The sequence below is a fragment of the Beta vulgaris genome, chromosome 1, assembly GCF_026745355.1.
Source record: "Beta vulgaris subsp. vulgaris cultivar EL10 chromosome 1, EL10.2, whole genome shotgun sequence".
Lineage (NCBI taxonomy): Eukaryota > Viridiplantae > Streptophyta > Magnoliopsida > Caryophyllales > Amaranthaceae > Beta > Beta vulgaris.
In genome coordinates this window covers 2,893,455-2,914,577 of record NC_079202.1, presented here as the reverse complement: position 1 = coordinate 2,914,577, position 21,123 = coordinate 2,893,455, and the positions used below count along the sequence as shown (strand labels likewise).

The window sequence follows — 21,123 nt, the reverse complement described above, 5'->3', positions numbered from 1 at the left end:
AAAAAAAATACATTAATTTGCGAAAACCATTTCATGGAAATCAGATTGTGTATGAAAATTTTGAAATTTCATTTCACCTGTAATTAAAACTCAAAGTGTTCAAAATTAGAAAAGGAGAAAAATTAAAAATGACCATTTCATTCGAAATCAGATTGTGTATGAAAAACTTAAAATTAAAACTCAAAGTGTGAACATTTAGAAAAGGAGAAAAAATTCAGAATTTAGAAGTTAGACAAGGAAAAAAACTGAAATTGTATTATACTTTTCAGTTACAATTTTGGGATCATAGAGAAATTAATGAAATCCATATCAAAAACTATTATAAATTACAAAAATGAATAAAACCAAAATAACAACATGACGAAATTTAGAATAGAACATCATACTGATTATAAAATAACATGCGCATATAAGACTTGAGAAACAAAAAACTATTCAAAATGAAAAAAATGAATAACAACATAAAAAGAACATGAAAGAATCTTATTCACAAAATGGAGGTGAACTTAAATACTAACTTGCATTTTCAGTTTGTTTACTACTTAGTATTAGACCTAAAAATATCATCGCACGCATCGCGTGCACAAAAGGCTAGTATAATAGATGAGAAGGTTTTAGGTGGATTATTAAAATTGGGGGTGAAGTATATAAGATAGTAAAGTGTAAAATATTATGTAATAGGTTACCGTATAAGAAAATATAATAAAAGTAAAACAATTAAATAATATTGGATAAAAAAGAAAAGCATATTTGTTTGTCCTTGTCGCCAAAAAAAAAAAAACATACTTCCTCCGTTTTTTATTAGATGTTACACTTTTCAAATCACGGACTCCTAGGTAATTTTTAGAGTGGAGAGAGAGAGAGAGAGAATAAAAAACAAAAGGACCCCATGTGAACATGTGATAGGAGAGAGATAGAGAGAAGTTATTACCCAAAATAAAAGTGTAACATCTAATTTAAAATTTCCTAAAATAGAAAGTGTAACATTTAAAAAAAACGGAGGAAGTAATTTTTTTTGAAAAAAGGACATAGACACCTAGTAGGCTAGTACAATTTACGTGGATGACAAAAAGAAAGAAGCAAAAAAGGGCAAAAGGATAAGCGGAACCGTATAACAATAAATTTTGGCCCTTGCGGTGCAAGAAAAATTAATGGAAAAATCACAAGTGGAATAGTCAACTCGACTTCTACTTTTCCACCTTGACCATATGGAATAGCCTATATTGTTGTCAATTAGTATTTTTGTCGGACAATTACAATCATCAAATATATTATTATTTATAAGTTTCATAATAAATTTTAGCTTTTTGTAATTATTTTTAGTGCGAAATCGGTAAAAGTACGTTACGACATGATAAATTATTTTAAAAAAATTCCAAGTGTGAGGATAAAAATAATAATATCAATGGAATTGGGGTAAAAGAATGTTATTACATTAATAAAAGAATTAGAGATAAAAAGGTCTTGTCTATGTCTTCATAGTTACATTTAATTATAAGACTGTATTATGTTTTGCTTTGAAACACTAAATATTAAAATTGTGGTGGATTAGTGGTTAAACTCTCACATTTTATTTCAAAGGTCATGTCTTCAATTCCTATTTGCTACACATTGTTAATATAATATTTTTTTTAAGGAGGTCATGAACATGTATTAGAAACTTGGGTAAAGTGTCACGTGGCACCGTTCATTTGATAGGAACGCCTTTTAATATCTTTGCGTAGATCGCTATGCTTTCTCCATTCCGAATTAGATACAACAAATGCATTTTTACGCATCTCGAGACATTATTTTGATCATAAATATCTATAATTACATATAAGTAAAAATTTTAAAAAAATTACATTTTATGAAAGTATGTCACGAGACGAATCTAGCAAGATCCCACTAACTATGTTTATTTTTCATTATGTATAAGTCACAAATCTAGTCAAAGTGAAAAGTGTTAATAGTAAAAAAGTGGATGTGTTGCATTTAATTAGGAACGGATGAATTATGCTTATACTAGTTTTTTACTCGTAGAAATTGCATGGGAAGCTTTTTGTTTTATAACTTATAGATTTCGAAGTTCATCCTAAGATCATGGTGGTGAATACTAACTTATGCTTTAAAATTTTATAATTATTTATTGAGATTATTTTAAAACTAACTTATGACCCGTGTGTTAAGTGACTAATGTAGTTAATGTCATAGCGAATAATATGATCTCCCTTCTTAAAAAAGAGTTGATTCAAATAGTCGTTTATCTGTATATTGCTTCTGTTAGAATATCATAAGAAGTTTTTGTTTTATAAATTTAAGATTTTATATTATTTCACTCGAAATCAGGGTGGAAATATTTAACTTGTTAACCTATAGAAGTGATAATTTAAAAGTTAAGAATATAAAAATAAAATAAATATTTACATATAAGTTTGAAAAAATAAATTTTAATTTGCTATTACCCATATATAGGCTTTCTTTGAGCATGAATGGTTAGCTATAGAAAATCAATGATTGAATTTATGATTATTTACTTATTTAAAGAAAAAGGACGCACTCTATTCTTTAATAATGTTGCTTGTTACCTTTGCTTTGTTCGGAGTCTTGAATGCATAAATTTGATTATCATTTTTTGTAATATACCTAAATTAAATGAATTAAGGCAAATCTTATACGATATTGTTAACACATACGGAGTATTACGATAAAATTATACTATTTTTAATAAAATTTTAACCTTGCAACAAAAGTGAATAGACATTATAGAGAAAGGCTAAATACTTTTTACATATTACCATCAATGTCATTGACTAAAGTCAATAGTTTTAGACTTTGAGAACTTCATGAGAACAACTCTATCTTAATTTTAAAAGTAATAACTTGTGATTTATATTTTATGACATTGTATTGAAAATAATTAAAAGTGGCTTATAACCCTTACATTGTACAGTTATTGGTTTAGTGAAATGGACTTGATATCTGGAAGTTTTGTTCAATAGTAATATGAAATAATTTTTACATATAACTATCAATGTTATTGAGTACAATCAATGCTTTTAGACTTTGAAAACTCTACAAGAACAATTATATCTAAATTTCAAAATTAATAACTTGTGGTTTAAATTTTATGATATTGTATAAGCAATAAATTCTTTTGGTAAAATGTAAGCTTTTTGTTACCAAAAACCATTAGAAGGCCACCAAACAACAAAGCATCCTAACGACTTAACAGCATATCACACTGTTAATCCTAAGCAAAAACAACTATGACAAAATACTAAGAAAACACATGGCTTAAAAAACTCCTGAATTATTTTCTTAATTGTCCAAGAATTACTGGGCTTGGCTTTAAAAAGTAGTAAGGCATCATCTGCGAAAAAAAGGTGGGAGATGGCAGGGGCTGATCTAGCAATTTTCAGGCCTTCTAGTTCTTTTTGGTGCTGTACTTTGGAAAGGTTTCTAGAAAGAACTTCCATACACAAAATAAACACATAAGATGAAAGAGGGTCACCTTGACGTTGCCCCGTGTTTGGCTTGAAGGTTTCGGACGGTTCACCATTGATCAGGATTGTATAAGAAACAGACATAATGCATTGCATAATCCAGTGAACCCATCTATAGGGAAAATTCATCTTGATAAGTAAACTTCTACAAAATACCAACAAATTATGTCGTATGTTTTACTTAGACCAGTCTTCATGATACCTGTTATGGCTGAATTTTTTGACAGGATGACATTGACGCAGCGACGCGATGACTCGGTGACAGGATGTCGTCTGACGTGATGATGAAGCAGTTACGATTGAAAGACACAGCGGAGAGCACAAGGATGGAGCTAAGTGTGAAACAAGTAACGATTTCTTAAATAATAAGGAAAGAGCATTATGAGGCAAAAAATCAGCTATTAAGGAGCCTTGATTGAGACGTTGGACATCAATGGAGAAGATCTCCCATGATTTAAGCACCGAATTTAAATGTAATAATTAGTGAATTTATTTTTGTATTCGTTGAGAAAAAGCCAAAGGAGAAAAGAAGGCATATAAAAGAGAGAGGGGGGACGGACGTTTTTTTTACGCAACATTGTCAAGGAAAACACTAGAGAGAAAAAGCATTCTTGTAATAACAAAGTCACTCTCTAAGAGGGACAAAGAACGATAGTAGATTGGTGGATCTCCATCCACCCGCGGTTTTTACCCACCTTCATTGGGGTTTTCCGCGTCATCAGTTTTGTGTGTTCATCCCCTTTGATCCCCTTTGCACTTTTTGTCGTGTCATCTTTGCAAAATCTGGTTGAGTCGTCCCAAACTTTAATTTCATCACAAGTGGTAAATTTTAGCATAAACAATACCTGCATAGTTTTTCCCTTTTTTTTTTCTTTCTCACACAGTTGATAATTTCATGTGAGATGAAACAATCATCCATCATTTGTCTTCCAGGAACAAAGGCGTTTTGGAACTCATCAACCAAGTCCCCCAATATAGTCTTTAGCCTATTGACTAGAGTTCTCGAGATTATTTTGTAGGAGGTATTACAAAGACCGATGGGTCTTAAATCCTTGAGTTCTTGAGATCCATCATTTTTTGGAATAAGAGTCATGTAGGTTTGATTTTGCTCTCTTAAAATATGGCCTCCCGATAAGAATTAGTTAACACTTGCAATGACAACCCTTTTCACTTCCATCCAGTTGTTCTGATAGAAAATTGGTGGCATACCATCTGGACCTGGAGATTTTAGAGGGTGGGGACCAAAGGTGGCCTCTTGTATCTCCTTCTCAGAGAAAGGAATGGATAAGATCTGGATATGTTATTGTGTGAGGATTGGCATGCTAATTAGGATAGGGACATAAGGTGAAATATAAGTGTCTTCTGATTGTTGTCCCTTGAAGAGACCCTTGAAATTTGTAACAAACAGGTCTTTTATCTCTTTTATGTTCGTGCACCAATTTCCTTCATTATCCTTTATGGCTTTGATTTCATTTCTGGTACTCCTACCTTTAACACTCTTGTAGAAGAATCTCGAAGTTTGGTCTCCTAGTGCATCCCATCTTGATTTAGTTATTTGTTTCTAATAGGTTGTTTTCTCCTCTACTTCTTCCCTTATGATTTCTTTCAACTTGTAGTTTTCTTCTGCCTGCGAAGCTGAGGTGATTCCATTTTAAGCATTCGAAAGATTAATGTTAATCAAACTCCATTCTATTTTGTTTCTTTTCTTGTAATTTAGACACCGCGATCTTATCTTCCTAAGAGTATTCTGCAGTTTTCTTTGAAGAATAAAAGCACAAGAGCCTTGCACATGGTTACTCTATTCTTGCTGTATGACTTTTTTGATGTCTTCATTATCTAGACGTACACCAAGCTTCTAGTCTGTAAGGACGTGATTTTTTTGATGTTAGATGTTCATGAAATTGGAGAATCAGTAGGTTGTGGTCAGAAAGTAAAATTGGAAGGTTCCATAGTGTAGCTTCTGGACATTGATTTTTCCACTCTTCATTGCTGAAAGCTTTATCTATTCTTTCAAATATAGCTTCTTTGTTTAATTTGTTGTTTGTCCACGTGTAGTTGACACCATGTAAAGGAATGTCCAGAAGTTTGTTATGGAGTTTCCAATCTAGGAATTTCCCTACTCTTTTGATAGATTTAAAACCTCCCAGTTTTTTATCTTTGTTTTCCACTTGGTTAAAGTCACCTATAAGTACCCGATTGCCTTGGTACTTTGTTAATATAGATGTTAGATTGTTCCATACTTGTTGTATACCCCGTAGGTTAGGTGAAACCATAGATAAAGGCGACATAATAGAAAAACTAGCCATATCCGATGTTTTACAGCATATTACATTATTTTGTAGCAGCAAGGACAAAAACGACTACCCTCCGACTCCAACAGAGGAACCAACCTCCACTGTTGTTATCAGCATTAACCCCCGTACATCCTGGAAACTCGAGCTTAAAAAAATTTGGTTCCAAACTTGAAACCTGGCTCTTGGTTTATGACAAGAAAATAAAATCTACATTACTAATTTTGGTCATACTAGATACAAAACTAATAACTTGGGAGTCCAAGTTTTTTAGTCCCATGTAGTTCCAGCTTAGCATTGTCATTCTTGTCGAAGAGGTTATGGGTCAGCCACACCTGGAGTTGAAAGGGTAGTGTTAATAACAGCTTCCTTGAATTGTTGAGCATCCTGAGTGTGTCCTTCTTCTTCGTCACTTAGTCCAAACTTGAGGATTGCTATCCCTTTTGTTTATTTCTCAATTTTCAACCTTTTTGCTTTTGCATCATTCTCTTCAAATTCTTCTTCTAGAGGGGTGTTGTTAAGATCAAAGGTTTGTTGTCCACCCGGAGTTCTAATTGATTTTAGAGTTCCTCTTATGTTTTGAGCTAAGAACCCCATTGATTTCCAGGTTCTAAATCTTCTCTGGGATATTTTTGTTGTTGCGTTAGAAGAGCTAGCGTCAAAAGGTGAGATAGGGATCTAACTCTCCTAAGTTGGGATTTTTTGGGGAGGGTTTTTTCTGCCGGCGACAGAGGAAGGTTGAGATTGAAATCCATATCTTGATTAACAAAGTCCCACTCTTCCAGTGGGAAATCTGAAGCCGCGGAAGTGTATGAGTTTTGGGAGTAGGGTGAATAAGGAGTCTTTGGAAGAGGTTTGTGAGAAGTGGTCGAAATTATTGTTCTCTTGTTCTTGGTGGTGGGTTTCAGTGATTTTTTCTTGAAGTGGGCCTTGAGTATGGAATCTAACAATCTTACCAAACTCATCTCAATCAGCAAACGACAGGCTTTTGAAGTGGTGCTTTTTGTGTTGGGCCTTTTTGATATACTGAGCTTCTCCTTTTTTCAAGGTTTGGAGAAAGTTGGGCTGATGATTGTTGAGTTGTGGGCATGGTGTTAGGCCATTTTCGGCTTTTTGAGAATCTAAATGTGAAGATTGAACTACTTGGACATCTCCTCTTGGGCCTTGACCCTGTGCGTTGAACAATTATAGTGGGTGAAATCCGTTTTGACATACCACTGGAGGCCCACTAGTAGAAAAAAGACGATTTGCGTCCCCCATGTGCGTCGCACTAAAACGGAAACGACGCAAAAAGTGAATTTGCGTCGCATGGGAGCCAGAGTGCGACGCAAAACAACTGCTCACAAAAATGTCGAGGCCCTATTTGCGTCGCACGTCATGAAGGTGCGTTGCAAAGAGTGGATTTGCGTCGAACGAAGAAATTCATGCGACGCAGATGTGTTGGGCTTAAAATAAAAAAAAATTGATAGTGCGTCGCATGGGCGGGAGTGCGACGCAGATAGGCTCCCAACATATAAAAAGCCCCACTTCGCGTCTCTAACCCTAGATCCCGCTCCATTTCGTCCGTTCTCTCAGCCTTCACTCCTCTCCTTCACCTTTTTTCTCACTCTCATCAGCCTTCACTCTCTAACCCTAGATCGCCGCACTCTTTTCTCAGCCGCTCCCTCCCTGCTAAAAACTTTAATCTCCCTCCTAATTCTTCAGTCTCCTCATCGTCGCACTCTTTTCTCTCTCCTCATCGTCGCACTCTTTTCTCTCTCCTCATCGTCGCGATTGCTATACGTTCGCGATTCCAGAAAATTTTCTAACTCATCGTCGCACTTTAATCGCGATTGCTGTACACAACCCCACCGTTGCTGGTTAATTATGTTCATCAAAAATTTTGTTGCTGTTTTCAGATCTATGTACATAGAGATATTTTCAGATGTCATCGACGAAATTTTTTCGCTCATTCTCAGGTTTTTAGGATTTTTAGTTGTTGTATTACATTAACTGTTGAGAGATTTGTTTTTTAGGATTTTTAGACTATTTTTTTTTTTTGGATTAGCGAATTGTTGCTTCAATTCATCGATGTATTTTCACGTTTTTTCAGATTTACACGCTTCTTTTCTCAATTTCTTTGTTGTTTTTTATTCTTCATTTTGTACATATTTATTCGAATTTTGTATTGTATTCGCTTAATCTGTTGTACATATTAATCTGTTGTACATTCGTTATTTTCGCCTTTTAGAATTGATGATGTTGGATTGTTTGTTGTATTTGTGTTCACTTTGTTTTCATCTATTCTATTTGTTTTATTGTTATTCTCAGATCTGTTATTTTGGTTTAGTATTTGTTATATTTGTTTTATTGGTTCAGTTCAACGAAATTATCTTTGCAGTATATTCTAGGTCTAAAAATAATTTTTTTTTTATTAAAATACCAATTTGCGTCGCACATAGCCCGAGGTGCGATGCAAATCACTAATGTGCGTCGCACCCTAGGCTATGTGCGACGCACATTACCCTCTGCAGTACTCTGAGTTGGGCTGGGATAGCCATCTGCGTCACACCGTATACGAGTGCGACGCAAATAGCTGAACCATCTGCGTCGTTTCCGCATACGACGCAGATGGTTTCTGAGTCATTTGCGTCGAGGGCTTTGGCGTCGCACTGGAGTCCGACGCAAATCGCCTATTCTATACTAGTGAATATTGTTGTCAAGATAACTCAGAGATTCGAATGGGATGAAGGGGTCGTTCAAGGGGTCTCTTGGGATGTAAATGCGGTCACTCTATTTGAGGGAAACATTGAGAAAAAAGGTCTGCTAGGTTGATTTCCTCATAAGGAGGGAAGAAGACAACTTAGTGGTCCATAGAGTTAGGTTTTTGTAGTTTTTCTATGTTTAAAAGGGTAGGATGAGGGAAAAGAGACAAGTTGGATTTTTTTTTTCTTTTTCTGGTGGTGGTGGCCTGGTGGGAGTATATATTGCTATCCTATTTGCGAGGGTGAGGTATAAATAGAGGTAAACTAGAAGTGTAAGTGGATATGACGTGGGGTTTTTGTCAGATAAATCCTTATTCTGGGAGATGTTTGTCAGGGGGTTATTACTAGAAATAATGTCTGGCTGAAGGAGGTAGCTCAAGGGATGAGAGAGAATATAACAAATTACCTCAATGTCCTCATTGTGTGAGGGAAGGGTGTTTTTGTAATCTCTATTAAGCCTAAGGAGAGTACTGATGAGGAGACTCATACCTGCAATACTAAATGAGTTTGGCAGCGAGCTTTTAAATTTGCCATCTTTCGAACTAAATGAGATAGTCTTGAGCCAACCAAAGGCCTAGAGCAATGAATGCTCTTAGAGCACCATTACTCACAATTGAAAAAAAAGATCATCCCACTCTCTTTCTAACTTTCTCTCTCTAAAAAATTACATCCCACAATCTTTTCCCACTCATCTCCTTAACCATGAACCATTTTTCAATCATCCCAACTACTTTTTCCTCTCTCTCTTACTTTTTGACCCCACCCAACTACTTATCCCTCTCATCACCCAACTTCCATCATACAATATTTTTATTATTTACTTTTTAATGATATGAAATATTAATTACTAATTGATATTTTATTATTAATTAATTAAATAAATATAAAATTAAAATTTTAATTATCATTTTAATAATTAAGCTATCTATCTTTTATTAATACATAGCATATGTAATTAGCGTTTTTATTAAGTAATTAAATACGAAATTAGTTAGCGTTTTTAATGATATGAGACACAATTAGCATTTTTAATATAATTTTAAGAACGAAATACATAAGATGCTACATTGGTGCGACAATTACAAACTTAATTAAGAAAAAAAGTGCATAAAACTTCTCCATATCAAAATTTTAAACTTAATTAGCATTGCCACCAAATTTCTGACATGTATTGGCAAGTCTACTCCAACGACCTTTCAACATAGCAGCATTTCTTGGAGCAATTTTTGTTGGGTGTGCTATTCTTCCTGCCTCGAAAGCTTCCCAAACTTTCCCCAGAAGACATTTTTCTTTTGGTTCGTCTCACTCACCTTATCAAGAGTCGTGTTCATACATGCGGAGATCAGGAGTTCATCTTCATGTTCACTCCAAACCCTCTTACCACAATAACCATCAGAATCATCATCTTATATAATTTTGAGAGGTTGACATTTTCAGATGGGGATTCATGGTAGAGGTTATCATATTGAGGAGAATAATTTTGAGAATTTCTTATATAATTAGGATGATTAGGATCCATAATTATAAGAATTTGAAATTAAAGAGCAATGGAAGAAGAGTTAGAACAAATAGAAGAAATTAGTGAAGAGGGAGAAAATTAAGTGTGCCCAAAATATAGCAAAATGGGTCTCTATTTATAGATCTCGAAAAAATAGAGCTGTTGGTATTTTTTTTTTGATTTATATTTTTTAAAATATAACCGTTGTAAAATTTACAACGGTTATATTTTACAAACCAATAACAACGCGACACTTGGCAGCGTGCGTGACAAATGTCACGCTGAAACTGGTGCTGACACGCGTGTCAGCTGCCAGCTGCAGCGTCAGCAAGTCAAATTTTTTTTGGCTTAGAACGCAGCAAAACGCTGCGTATGGGCTGTGAAAATGTAGCCCACTGTATTTTGAAGAACTATGGACCTTTCGATGGTTTCCGTTTGAGACTTCGAACATTGGTATTGGATAGAGTTTTCATCATTTTGAACTACGGATGTTTTGGGTAAATGTAGACGCGTATAATGTTTATAGTGGGCTTTTGTCCTACGCCTGAAAGCTGAGATTCCTTTGGAGTTGTTTTTGTCTTTTTTGTAGGTGTTTTTCTGTTTTAAGGAGTTATTTAACTTGGTGGGATTGCTTGTAAAAATGGACAATTTTCGGCTTTTATTTTAGAAATTTCAGTTTTGGCTCTCATCATTACTTCTCTTTGTTCCACAATGAGTACTTTGGCTTCTGCTCCTTGAGTTATCATATTGCTCTGAACCTTCTTTGTTATCATTGATATCCATATTAGAACCATCCTCATTTCCCGAGTCATAGAAGTCGCTTGACACTAGTGGAAAAAACCTTATATGTCACTTAGTATCAGATGCGGTTTTTATAAAACCGCATTCAATTAAAAAATGGGAAGGAAAGGTGGAAGGAAAATTTGATGCGGTCCTCTTGTGGACCGCATCAGATTAATAAACCTGATGCGGTTTTTTAATAATCTGATGCGGTTCCTATACCGCATCAGATTTTCTAAAAAAAACTTTATGGCCCATTTCCCTTACAACCCCACAACTTGTGGCTCATTTCTGAAATAAACCCCAGCCAACCCTAATAATCTCCCTCTCTCACAATTCACAGCACCCCCCCTCTCTCTGATCCTCTCTCTCTCCTCTCGTAACTCAAACAACACCACCACCACCACACACCCTCCTCTCTCTCTCCTCTCGTAACTCAAACAACACCACCACCACCACACACCCTCCTCTATCTCTCCTCTCGTAACTCAAACAACAACACCACCACCACACACCCTCCTCTCTCTGTCGTTCTCAAACACCAATGACATCGCCACCGAAACGCCTCGTTCTCTCGTTACTCAAACACCACCACCACACACCCTCCTCTATCTATCGTTCTCAAACACCAATGCCGCCTTCGCCACCGCCAACGCGAAGTTGCATCCTCCACAAAACCCTAACCACAAACCGCCAACACCTTCGCCACCAATGATTGCGTCCTAATTTCGACTTCAACGAATCCCAGATGTACTCGCAGTCGAAATAAGTGATTTTTTTTTCGTTTTTAGTTGATTTTGTTAATTTTTGTGGTGATTATTATCCTGTAATTTTATATTATTCTAGATCTAGGTTTAATTTCGTTTAATGTTTTTCGTTTCTTATTTTTCTATTAATTAGTTTTTTTCTCTGTAATTTTAGATTTGGTTAATTACTTTTTTTTTTATTTATGTAATTTATATAATTTATGTTTTATAATAAATTGCTATTTTTTAGTTTAAATTCGTTTGTATATTTTTGTTGGAATTATGAATTGCGGTTGTTGGAATTGTTGTGTTTTGTTTCGGTGGATTTTTGTTTCTGTATTTCGTTGTTGTTTTGGTTGTTGTTGTAACTTTTTGTTCGTAAAACAAAGAATCTGATGCGGTCATTCTTGAAAACTGCATCAGTTTATCTTTTTCTGATGCGGTTTTGGACCGCTTCAGAAAACATCAGTAAGCTGCTGCGACCCCACATGATGCGGACCAAAACCGCATCAGAAAGGCCAATTTTGACCGCATCAGGTGGGGTTTTTTTCACTAGTGCGAGGAGGATGAATTATCATCATTGTTATTATTGTTGTTGTTGTTGTCTCCGCCTTAATCATTGTCTTGGTCTTGTGGGAGGGTGATCTCCGGTGGGCTGTCCCCTTCCTCGTCCATATCTCACAAATAATTCACCATGTTGATGCAAGTGGATCATTCCTATCAACTCGTTTTAGGCCTATCAATTTGCTTGTGAAGAGAGGGTGGAATGTTTGGGCTGTGTAGGGAGTTTCTATTCTTCATCCCACATATTCCATCACAATTTGAAGTGTTTCTGTGCTACTTCAATGGGAATTCTACATTTTGGTCTTTTGTGGCCAATTCTCCCACATTTGTTACAAAACACAAAAACTCCCTCATATCTAAAGTCTACCCAATCAGGTTCTCCACTGTGATAATCTAGATAAAATCCTGGTATTAGTGGATTACTGACTGAGATAACAACCTTAGCTCTTGGAAAATCTTTGAAACCAGGGGAAGTAGAAGGATTGTCAAAGTAGAGAACTTTTCCTATTCTCTTTAGTGCTCTTCTGGCTACTTGGGTTTGTTGTAAATGAGTGGTAGGCCTTCTATTTTTACCCAAATTCGAGATTGGATGAAGGTGAAATATTGGAAAGAAGTCCTCAGTCTGCATTGCAGCATCATAGCATAGTGCTCCTAGTGTATCTAGGTTTTCTCTATCTTTTACATCCAAACAAAAGAAGAAGAAGAGTTAACCTATTTTCTTGATCGAGATTACATCATGAGTTATCCATCTTAGGTAGACCCAGTCTTGTATATCTCTTTCTTTGAAATCACGAATATCTTTTGCTTTGCCGACTATAGCATTTAGGAGCAAAGTATCTTCTGGTAGAATGTCGCCTTCTAGGGGTCTGATGATATGACCCATTCTTCTGATTGTGTTTTCATTATCATTTGTGAGGTTGATGGTAGGGGAGAAAGGATTCATCTGGTCCTGGTTGGATTTAGTCCTGGTGGATTTTGGTATAGTAAGAGGGTTGATGGGTGGTGGTTATTTATGGAAGTATCACTTTCTTAGTTTAAGTGAGAGAAGTTCTCTGCTACTGGGAGAAGATTTTTTTATAGTTGCCAAAAATGACTTTTAATTGAAAATTTCTAATAGCATCACCTATGTTCAAAATTGATTATCTTTCCCCCATTATCTTATACAAAATCTATATTGCACCAAATGGGAAAATGCATTTCTTTTATGTTATTTGTGACTTGAAATCTTGTGAATGGCATAAGGTTAAATTTGAATGCACATATCTCTCAATCTATAAATGGTTTTGATGTGATTCAAATTGGAGGTGATATCTTGTTCAAAGAGCTTTCCAACTATAGGTCATATGCCCAATTCCGCTGAGAAATAAGAATGTTACTCCCGTTTTACGAAGAACTGCCGAGAGTATACCGCGACTCGCGGCAGCCACCGCTACTCACGGTTTGCGAGATGCGTTTCCGAATCAGTTTTTCTTTTTAGGATTTTGTGCGGAGTATATTCTAGGATTTTTGTGCGAGGTTCCTTATGTTATAAAAGGACCTCTTGATGCTCATTATTTACACATAACTAATGAAATACTTTTAACCTCTAAAATTTAGGACTCCTTGTATTATTCTCTCTGGTTTTTCTCCATTATAGTGAAGAAGCTCTAATCCCCCACCGGTGGACGTAGGTCAAATTTGACTGAGCCACGTAAATCCTTGTGTTTTTTTTGTTTGTTCATCTTTATTGTTTTCTCACCTTTATTATTTCATTGATTTTCTGTTCTGCATTAATCAAACTACAATACACTGTTTCCTAACAAATTGGTATCAAGAGCCAGGTTGTTTACGATCTTAGGTGTTTTTAGAACGAGATTGATTTTTTTGATTATGTCAATGAAATTCGATATTGAGAAATTTAATAGGCAAGTAAATTTTGGCCTATGACAATTAAAGATGAAAGTCATCCAAGGCTCTGGTAGGTGCATCCAAAAAGCCTTCGGGTATGACGGATGATCAGTGGGAGGATATGGATTTGAAGGCACTCTCGGCGATTCATTTAAGTGTGTCTAATTTGAGAGAAGTTGCCAAAGAGACGACTGCTGCGGGTTTGTGGTTGAAGTTGGAGTCACTTTATATGACAAAGTCTGTGACCAACCGTCTACTACTAAAATCTAGACTTCATGATCTCCGTCTAGAAGAAGGTAAACCGCTTGAGTTTTAGATGAATTCTTCTCTATAATTATGGATTTGCAAAACATCGATGTTGAGATATGATGATGAGGATATGGCTATTAGGTTGTTGTGTTCTTTACCACCTTCGTATAAGCACTTTTGAGATACCTTATTATATGGTAGAGATGATTTGAGTTTGCAGGATGTTAAGGATGCCTTAACATAGAAGATTTATTTGACAATAAATTGGTTAATAAATCTAATAATTCTGATCAAATGGTTTGGTTGCTCATGGTGGAAAGAATTATGGCAAAATCTGTAGCTATTGTCATGTGAAGGGTCATATTAAATCTAAGTGTTGGAAATTAAAGAAGAAAAATGGAGAAAGGTCCAACAATGATCAATCTACCAGTATTGTCGGCGTTGTTCTTGATGATGATCTTGCACTTTAGGGTGAAAAGATTTAGGGTTGTGGTTTCTACGATCTCTTCATGATTGATGCCCTTTTGGGATCTATTGGTAAATGAGAAACCGTGTGGATTTTTTCTATGGAGTCTATGATATATTGTTTTTGAGTTTGTAATAAAGTAGCAATTTTGGTTGTGCATTAGATTTTGTTCTAGTTATGTTATTTGTTCTCTCAAATTTGGTACTTTTGTGTTTATTATGTACAATTGCAATTTAGAAATTATTGTTGTCATTCAGTTTCTAGAATTGCCTTTGAGTTTGTTTTTGAGATGAAGAAGTGTTTGAAGAGAGTTTGGTCAATTTGAGGTAGCATGATTGGCGTTGGTGACTTTATACTCTCGATCTAGGCCATGCGATGATTTTGTATATGGATTTTGTGTTCGAAGACGCATCGGTACACACTTATAGGAGATGGTTGTTTTCTGGATTGCCTAAAGTGAGTAGGCTTATGGAATTTTGTTTAAGGTGGAGGTTATATGTTTATGGTGAGCATCACTTCTTGGTTTTCAGTTCAAGGTGATGTTATCTTGTTTGACCGATTTCAAGTCCAGGTGGAGATTGTTATTTGTGACTTGAAATCTTGTGAATGGTATAAGGTTGACTTTGAATGCACATATCTCTGAATCTATAAATGATTTTGATTTGATTCAAATTGGAGGTGATAGCTTGTTCAAAGAGTTTTCCAACAATAGGTCATATGCCCAATTCGCTGAGAAACGAGAAAGTTACTCCCATTTTACGAAGAACTACCGAGAGCATACCGCAACTCGCGGCAGCCACCGCGACTCACGGTTTGCGAGATGCGTTTCCGAATCAGTTTTTCTTTTTAGGGTTTTGTGCAAAGTATATTCTAGGATTTTTGAGCGGGGTTCCTTATGCTATAAAAGGACCTCTTGGTGCTCATTATTTACCCACAACTTATGAAATACTTTTAACCTCTAGAATGTAGGACTCCTTGTATTATTCTCTCTGGTTTTTCTGCATTATAGTGAAGAAGCTCTAATCCCCCACCTGTGGATGTAGGTCAAATTTGAGTGAACCACGTAAATCCTTATGTTTTTTTTTATTTGTTCATCTTTATTGTTTTCTTGCCTTTATTATTTCATTAATTTTCTATTCCGCATTAATCAAACTACTAACTACAACACCCTGTTTCCTAACATTTCAAAATATGAAAAGGAACTCCAATTTTTTTTTTTTTTTTAAAAAAAAGGAAACTCCAATGGCTTAACCTTTGTCCATATATTCTTCTATATCTCGAACAGATTATTTTTCCATTCTTGGTGAGCAAGCCAACATTATGTACACAGTACATACCCCAGAACTTTCATAGTTGACCGAAGATACCTGTCTTCGAAAGTTTTTCCAATAGCAATAAATAGCAATCACGACTTTTATTTCAGTCAAGAAAGTGAAAAATCCACTAACTTTGACTCAACTTACTTTTCCACCTTAAATTACTTGATGGTGACGACGCGAAGAATAATCTTCCCAGTTCCCATAAAGCACAAATCCAAATTGTATTTCTTCTCTCTCGTCAGCAATCTCGTATGCTTTCTTCATTTATCATAGTGTGTATATATATAGCATAGTAGCATACTAGCATATAAAGCGCTAATTCAAAATCAATATACGTACTTAATTAGTTCCTAAAAAAACTTCAAACTACAAATGGATTTGAACTTGCTGTTCTACGCTCTCATTTTCTTAGTCTCCTACATAATAACCCAAAAACTCTTACACAAACTTCGAAAGCTTCCACCCACACCTTTTCCCACCTTACCAATCTTGGGACACCTCCACCTCCTAAAGAGCTCAACCCAAATCCACCGGACCCTAGCAAAGGTCTCAGACCGCTACGGTCCGGTGGTTCAACTCTGGCTAGGGTACCGCCGTACCCTCCTTGTGTCCTCAGCTTCAGCTGCCGAGGACTGCCTTCACCACAACGATGTCATCTTCGCCAACCGGCCTCGTCTCCTCGGAGGAAAGATCCTAGCATACGACTACACCACCTTGTTGTGGGCACCTTACGGCTCTTTATGGCGCAACCATCGTAGGATAGCAGCAACTGAAATATTGTCCCCTCATCGACTCCACTTATTAGCTGACATACGAGCTGATGAGGTACGATCATTGCTTAAGAATATCAATGATCAAGCTGCTTTAGGAAATGATAGTAAGGTGGAGATTAAGACGGCACTTGTCGAGTTGACGTATAATATTATGATGAGGATGATTGCTGGGAAGAGGATGGATTCTGAAGAGGGCAAGAGATTTAAGTTGTTGCTTAAAGAGTTGTTGTCTCTTGGTGGGGCGTTTAATCCTGGAGATTTTTTCCCTTTTTTCAAGTATTTGGGTTTAAATAAGGCAGCTGAGAAAAAAATTACGGCTATTTTTGTTAAACTTGATGGATTTTTCCAGGAATTGGTGGATGAGCAAAGAAGGATAATGGAGAAAGAGGGAGATAGTGATGGTAATAATATGAAAAGTAAGAACTTAATTCAGGTTTTGCTTGGATTGCAGAAAACTGACCCTACTTACTCTACTAATGATATCATCAAAGGCCTAATTCAGGTGATTTTTGCTTTCTTGTCTCTATTTTAATTTTTTTTTTATCAATTGGATTCTTTTTTTTTGTCCGTAATGTTTTGCTTTTTTAGTGAGATTAGAAGAATACTCTTTATTTTTTTATTTTTTTACTGTGACAACGCAGCTTATTTACTTCACATATACTCCCTCCAGTCTTTATTAGTTTACTCGTTTGTTTTACGCAAAGTTTTAGGAGAAACTAATAATATGCCTTGTATTATGTATCTGGATTGTGTTTAAGTGCTTAACTGCATTTTTTTTAAAAAAAAAGCTAGTACTACATGTCCCAATAGGCGTAACACTTCAACCCTTCCACTAAAACCTTAACATCACTTAATTCCTCATTTCCTAATTCTACTAGACTGTCGTTGTGCTTAATTTATTTCATCGGAAAACTAGAGTTTTTAAAAAATGGGATTTTAGGATCAGATCCAATCTAGAGTATTAAATTCGGATTGGATGTGATCAAATTCAAACTCTAATTGGTTTGGATTCGGATTGGGAAATTGAAATTCAAATTTTGTTCGGATCGGATTGGCTTAGGCCCTAATCCAAATTGTACACCGAACTTTCACCCCTAATTGTAGGACATAGAAGGAAAGAGAAACTATTGTTTTATGGTAAAGTTGAATGTATGTGTGATGAAAAGTAAGTGATCTCATTCCAAAAATAAAAACAAAAGAAATGGGTAAATTAATAAGGAACATCTCAAAAAGAAATACGGGTAAACTAATAATAAAGACCTGAGGTAGTATATATTTTGTTTGACGGGATCATATATTATTTCTTTCTATTAGGTGTGAATAAAACAACTTATTACATGAACTGACTTAAATTTGTACATAAATTTTACCACTAAAAAGTATATTGAATTACGTATTACTTTAAATGATAAAAAGTTGATATTTTGTTAATAAAAAAACTCAAATGGACCCGGTGCACACTAACTTAGTGTATACTGAGTTGGTAAGATATTAACTTCATATAGTGAATTCTACAGAGATATAGTGAACTTATATACAATATAGTATATTTTATTAACGAAAAACATAATATGAAATTATATGCAATATGATAGAAGAATTAATTAGAATATTTTAACATACAGGAATATCTAAGTTGCATAGTATATATCATGACACGTGTTCTAACATATGGAATGATTTAGTTTCTCCATGATATAATGAGTGTCTGAATGATATAGTGAGTTTCTGCTTGATATAGTGTGTGTTTGAATGATATAATGAGTTTCTGCATGATATAGTGTGTTTCTGAATGATATAGTGAGTTTTCGTATGATATAGTGTGTGTCTGAATGATATAGTGAGTTTTTGTATGATATAGTGTGTGTGTGTTTGAATGATATAGTGAGTTTCTGTATGATATAGTGTGTGTGTGTGTGTGTTTGAATGATATAGTAACTGTGTCTGAATAATATAGTGAGTTTCTGCATGACATAGTGTGGGTTGGAATGGAATAGTGGATTTTTGCATAACATAGTGGGTTTTCGCATAATATAGTGGGTTTTCGCATAATATAGTGGATTGTTCAATAATGATATGTTGTTTTGCCTGGTGCACACTAATGTTAATGTGAACCGGGTCCACACAAGTCAGATTGTTTTGTTAATTGTTTATTAAACAAATCTATACTAATATATGAAAAGGCTTTTGTAATTAAGGAACGATGTCATGTGACACTTTTCCTTAGAGTGTTTAACTGCGTGTAATCCACGTACAATGAAAAAATGTGTTGTATAAGATTCGACACCGTGATCACAAGCATATATACTATCATACCAATACATCAAGGTATCAAATAGAAGAAAAAAAATCAATTCTCAAATAAAACCAAACACATGATATTAGGTATTAAGTTCCAAACCTATACCACATTGGTTCATTCCTGATTTAAAACTCATAACATGCACTATATGAACCAAACGCCCCCTTATTATGATCATATTAGATATACTATTAATTATTTACCATTGAGAAATTTATACCTTTCTTTTTTGTACCAGATATTATTTTTAACGGGAACAGAAACGTCATCTAGCACAGTGGAATGGGCAACGGCATTACTACTAAAACATCCTGAAATCCAGGACAAGGTGAGAAAAGAGATCATTGAACAAGTAGGACATGATCGCTTGATCGAGGAACATGATCTTCAACATCTTCCGTATCTTCATTGCATAATAAATGAGACACTACGTATGTACCCTGTTGCTCCCATTGTACCGCCTCATGAGTCTTCGGAAGATTGTGTGGTAGGAGGATATCATATTCCTAAAGGTACCATGCTAAACGTGAATTTATGGGCTATTCAAAATGACCCTAAAGTTTGGGATGAGCCAAGACAATTCAAGCCTGAGAGATTTGAAAATGTTGAAGGTGAAAGAATTGGATATAAGTTCATGCCCTTTGGATCTGGAAGAAGATCTTGTCCTGGTGAGAATATGGCGAAACGCGTCGTCGGGTTAGCTTTAGGATCGCTGATACAATGCTTTGAATGGGAAGGTGGTGAGGAAGAGATTGACATGGAAGAACAGGTTTCAGTTAGTATGTGGAAGGCCAACCCCTTGCAAGCTAAGTTTAAGCCTCGCAAACAAATGATAAAGTTATTATCTCAAATTTAAAAAGACATGATTTAGATTAATAGCAGCTTCTACTATGACATCCTTTGAAGAGTATGATTATATATATCCTTTTAGGATTCTAAACAAAAATGATATGTTCAGATTTTTTTAAAGTGTGTTTTGTTTAAAGGATACTTTCTTGTTTAAGAAATCTATTGTAACAATTTGTTATACATCCCAGCCCATTTGTATCATATTAGCTTTATTAGGATAGTGAATGAAAGATGGTTTTTCAAATTTCTTGTCATCATCAGGCTATACTTATTCTCGAGAAAACATGAATCTTGACCTTTCAGTACATGATGCTGTCAGGATTGTTATTTTGCAACCACATGCAGCCTCAATTGAGCCTCCCTTTTACCATTATGTTTTTAAAAAAGAACATGAGGATTATATTAATTGATTAGTGTTTCGGTTGTGAAACGGTTGGCGGCCTCAAGAGAAGTCCACCAAAGATCTGAGGAATGATGTCTTTTGGTGAATAGCTGCACAGCGAGCAAACATGAGCTACCCTCGGGGTGGTTGTGAGGAAACCTCCTCCGACGCTCAAGTCAGTGTTTGTCCAACTAGGATTTAGAGAGAGAAATTATAGAGAGAAAGATAAGTTATTTTTAGTATGAGAGAGAATGTACATGCAGAATAGTACTAGTGGGGTATTTATAGAAGTATTATTCCTCTAACAGGGCGTGTAATCCTTCGACACATGTATGGCTGTGACGCACTTGACAAGTGGGAAGATTCCCCTGCTTTTGACTCATTAGGCGACCACCAACGTTGTCGGACCGCGTAGATGAACTGATTTGTTAGAGTTGTGGGCGACGTTCGCCGCGCTCGCGTCCTCATTGATGTTCGCGTACTCACCATGTTGGTTCGCTAACGTACTTGGTCATACTCATACAACTAGTCCCCCAGCATCATTTGGGGTCTTGACTGCTAAGGATGTTGTTGATGGACGCAAGCTATTTTTGTCATGTCTGATTTTTCACAGGGATTAATTCGTTGGATGTCATGTGTCGCTGCAGGGAGTTGAAGCATTTTGAAAAGTTAAGGATTGAATTTCAAAAAATCCCGCCCAATACTTTATTAGGTCTTGATTTTGCCGTGACACTTGGCAGGAATCTGGAGAGGAGTTGAAGAGTTCTTTTAACCTCAACCGTTTATCT

General features: G+C 35.5%; 1 protein-coding gene across 1 annotated transcript; it reads left to right on the top strand.

Annotated features, from left to right (window-relative positions):
* The first annotated feature begins 16,293 nt into the window (after positions 1-16,293).
* On the top strand, positions 16,294-20,288 carry LOC104905737 (cytochrome P450 81Q32). Its single transcript, XM_010694350.4, has 2 exons — positions 16,294-17,304; positions 19,343-20,288. The coding sequence occupies exons 1-2, from the start codon at positions 16,402-16,404 to the stop codon at positions 19,958-19,960; spliced, it is 1,521 nt and encodes a 506-aa protein (XP_010692652.1). The 5' UTR covers positions 16,294-16,401; the 3' UTR covers positions 19,961-20,288.
* The last annotated feature ends 835 nt before the right edge of the window (positions 20,289-21,123 follow it).

What these genes read in the sequence shown, in the direction of transcription:
- LOC104905737 (XM_010694350.4), top strand. Translation starts at nt 16,402, where the DNA reads ATGGATTTGAACTTGCTGTTCTACGCTCTCATTTTCTTAGTCTCCTAC. An exon ending in TCATCAAAGGCCTAATTCAG is followed by an intron (nt 17,305 to 19,342) that starts GTGATTTTTGCT and finishes TTTTTGTACCAG; the next exon opens with ATATTATTTTTAACGGGAAC.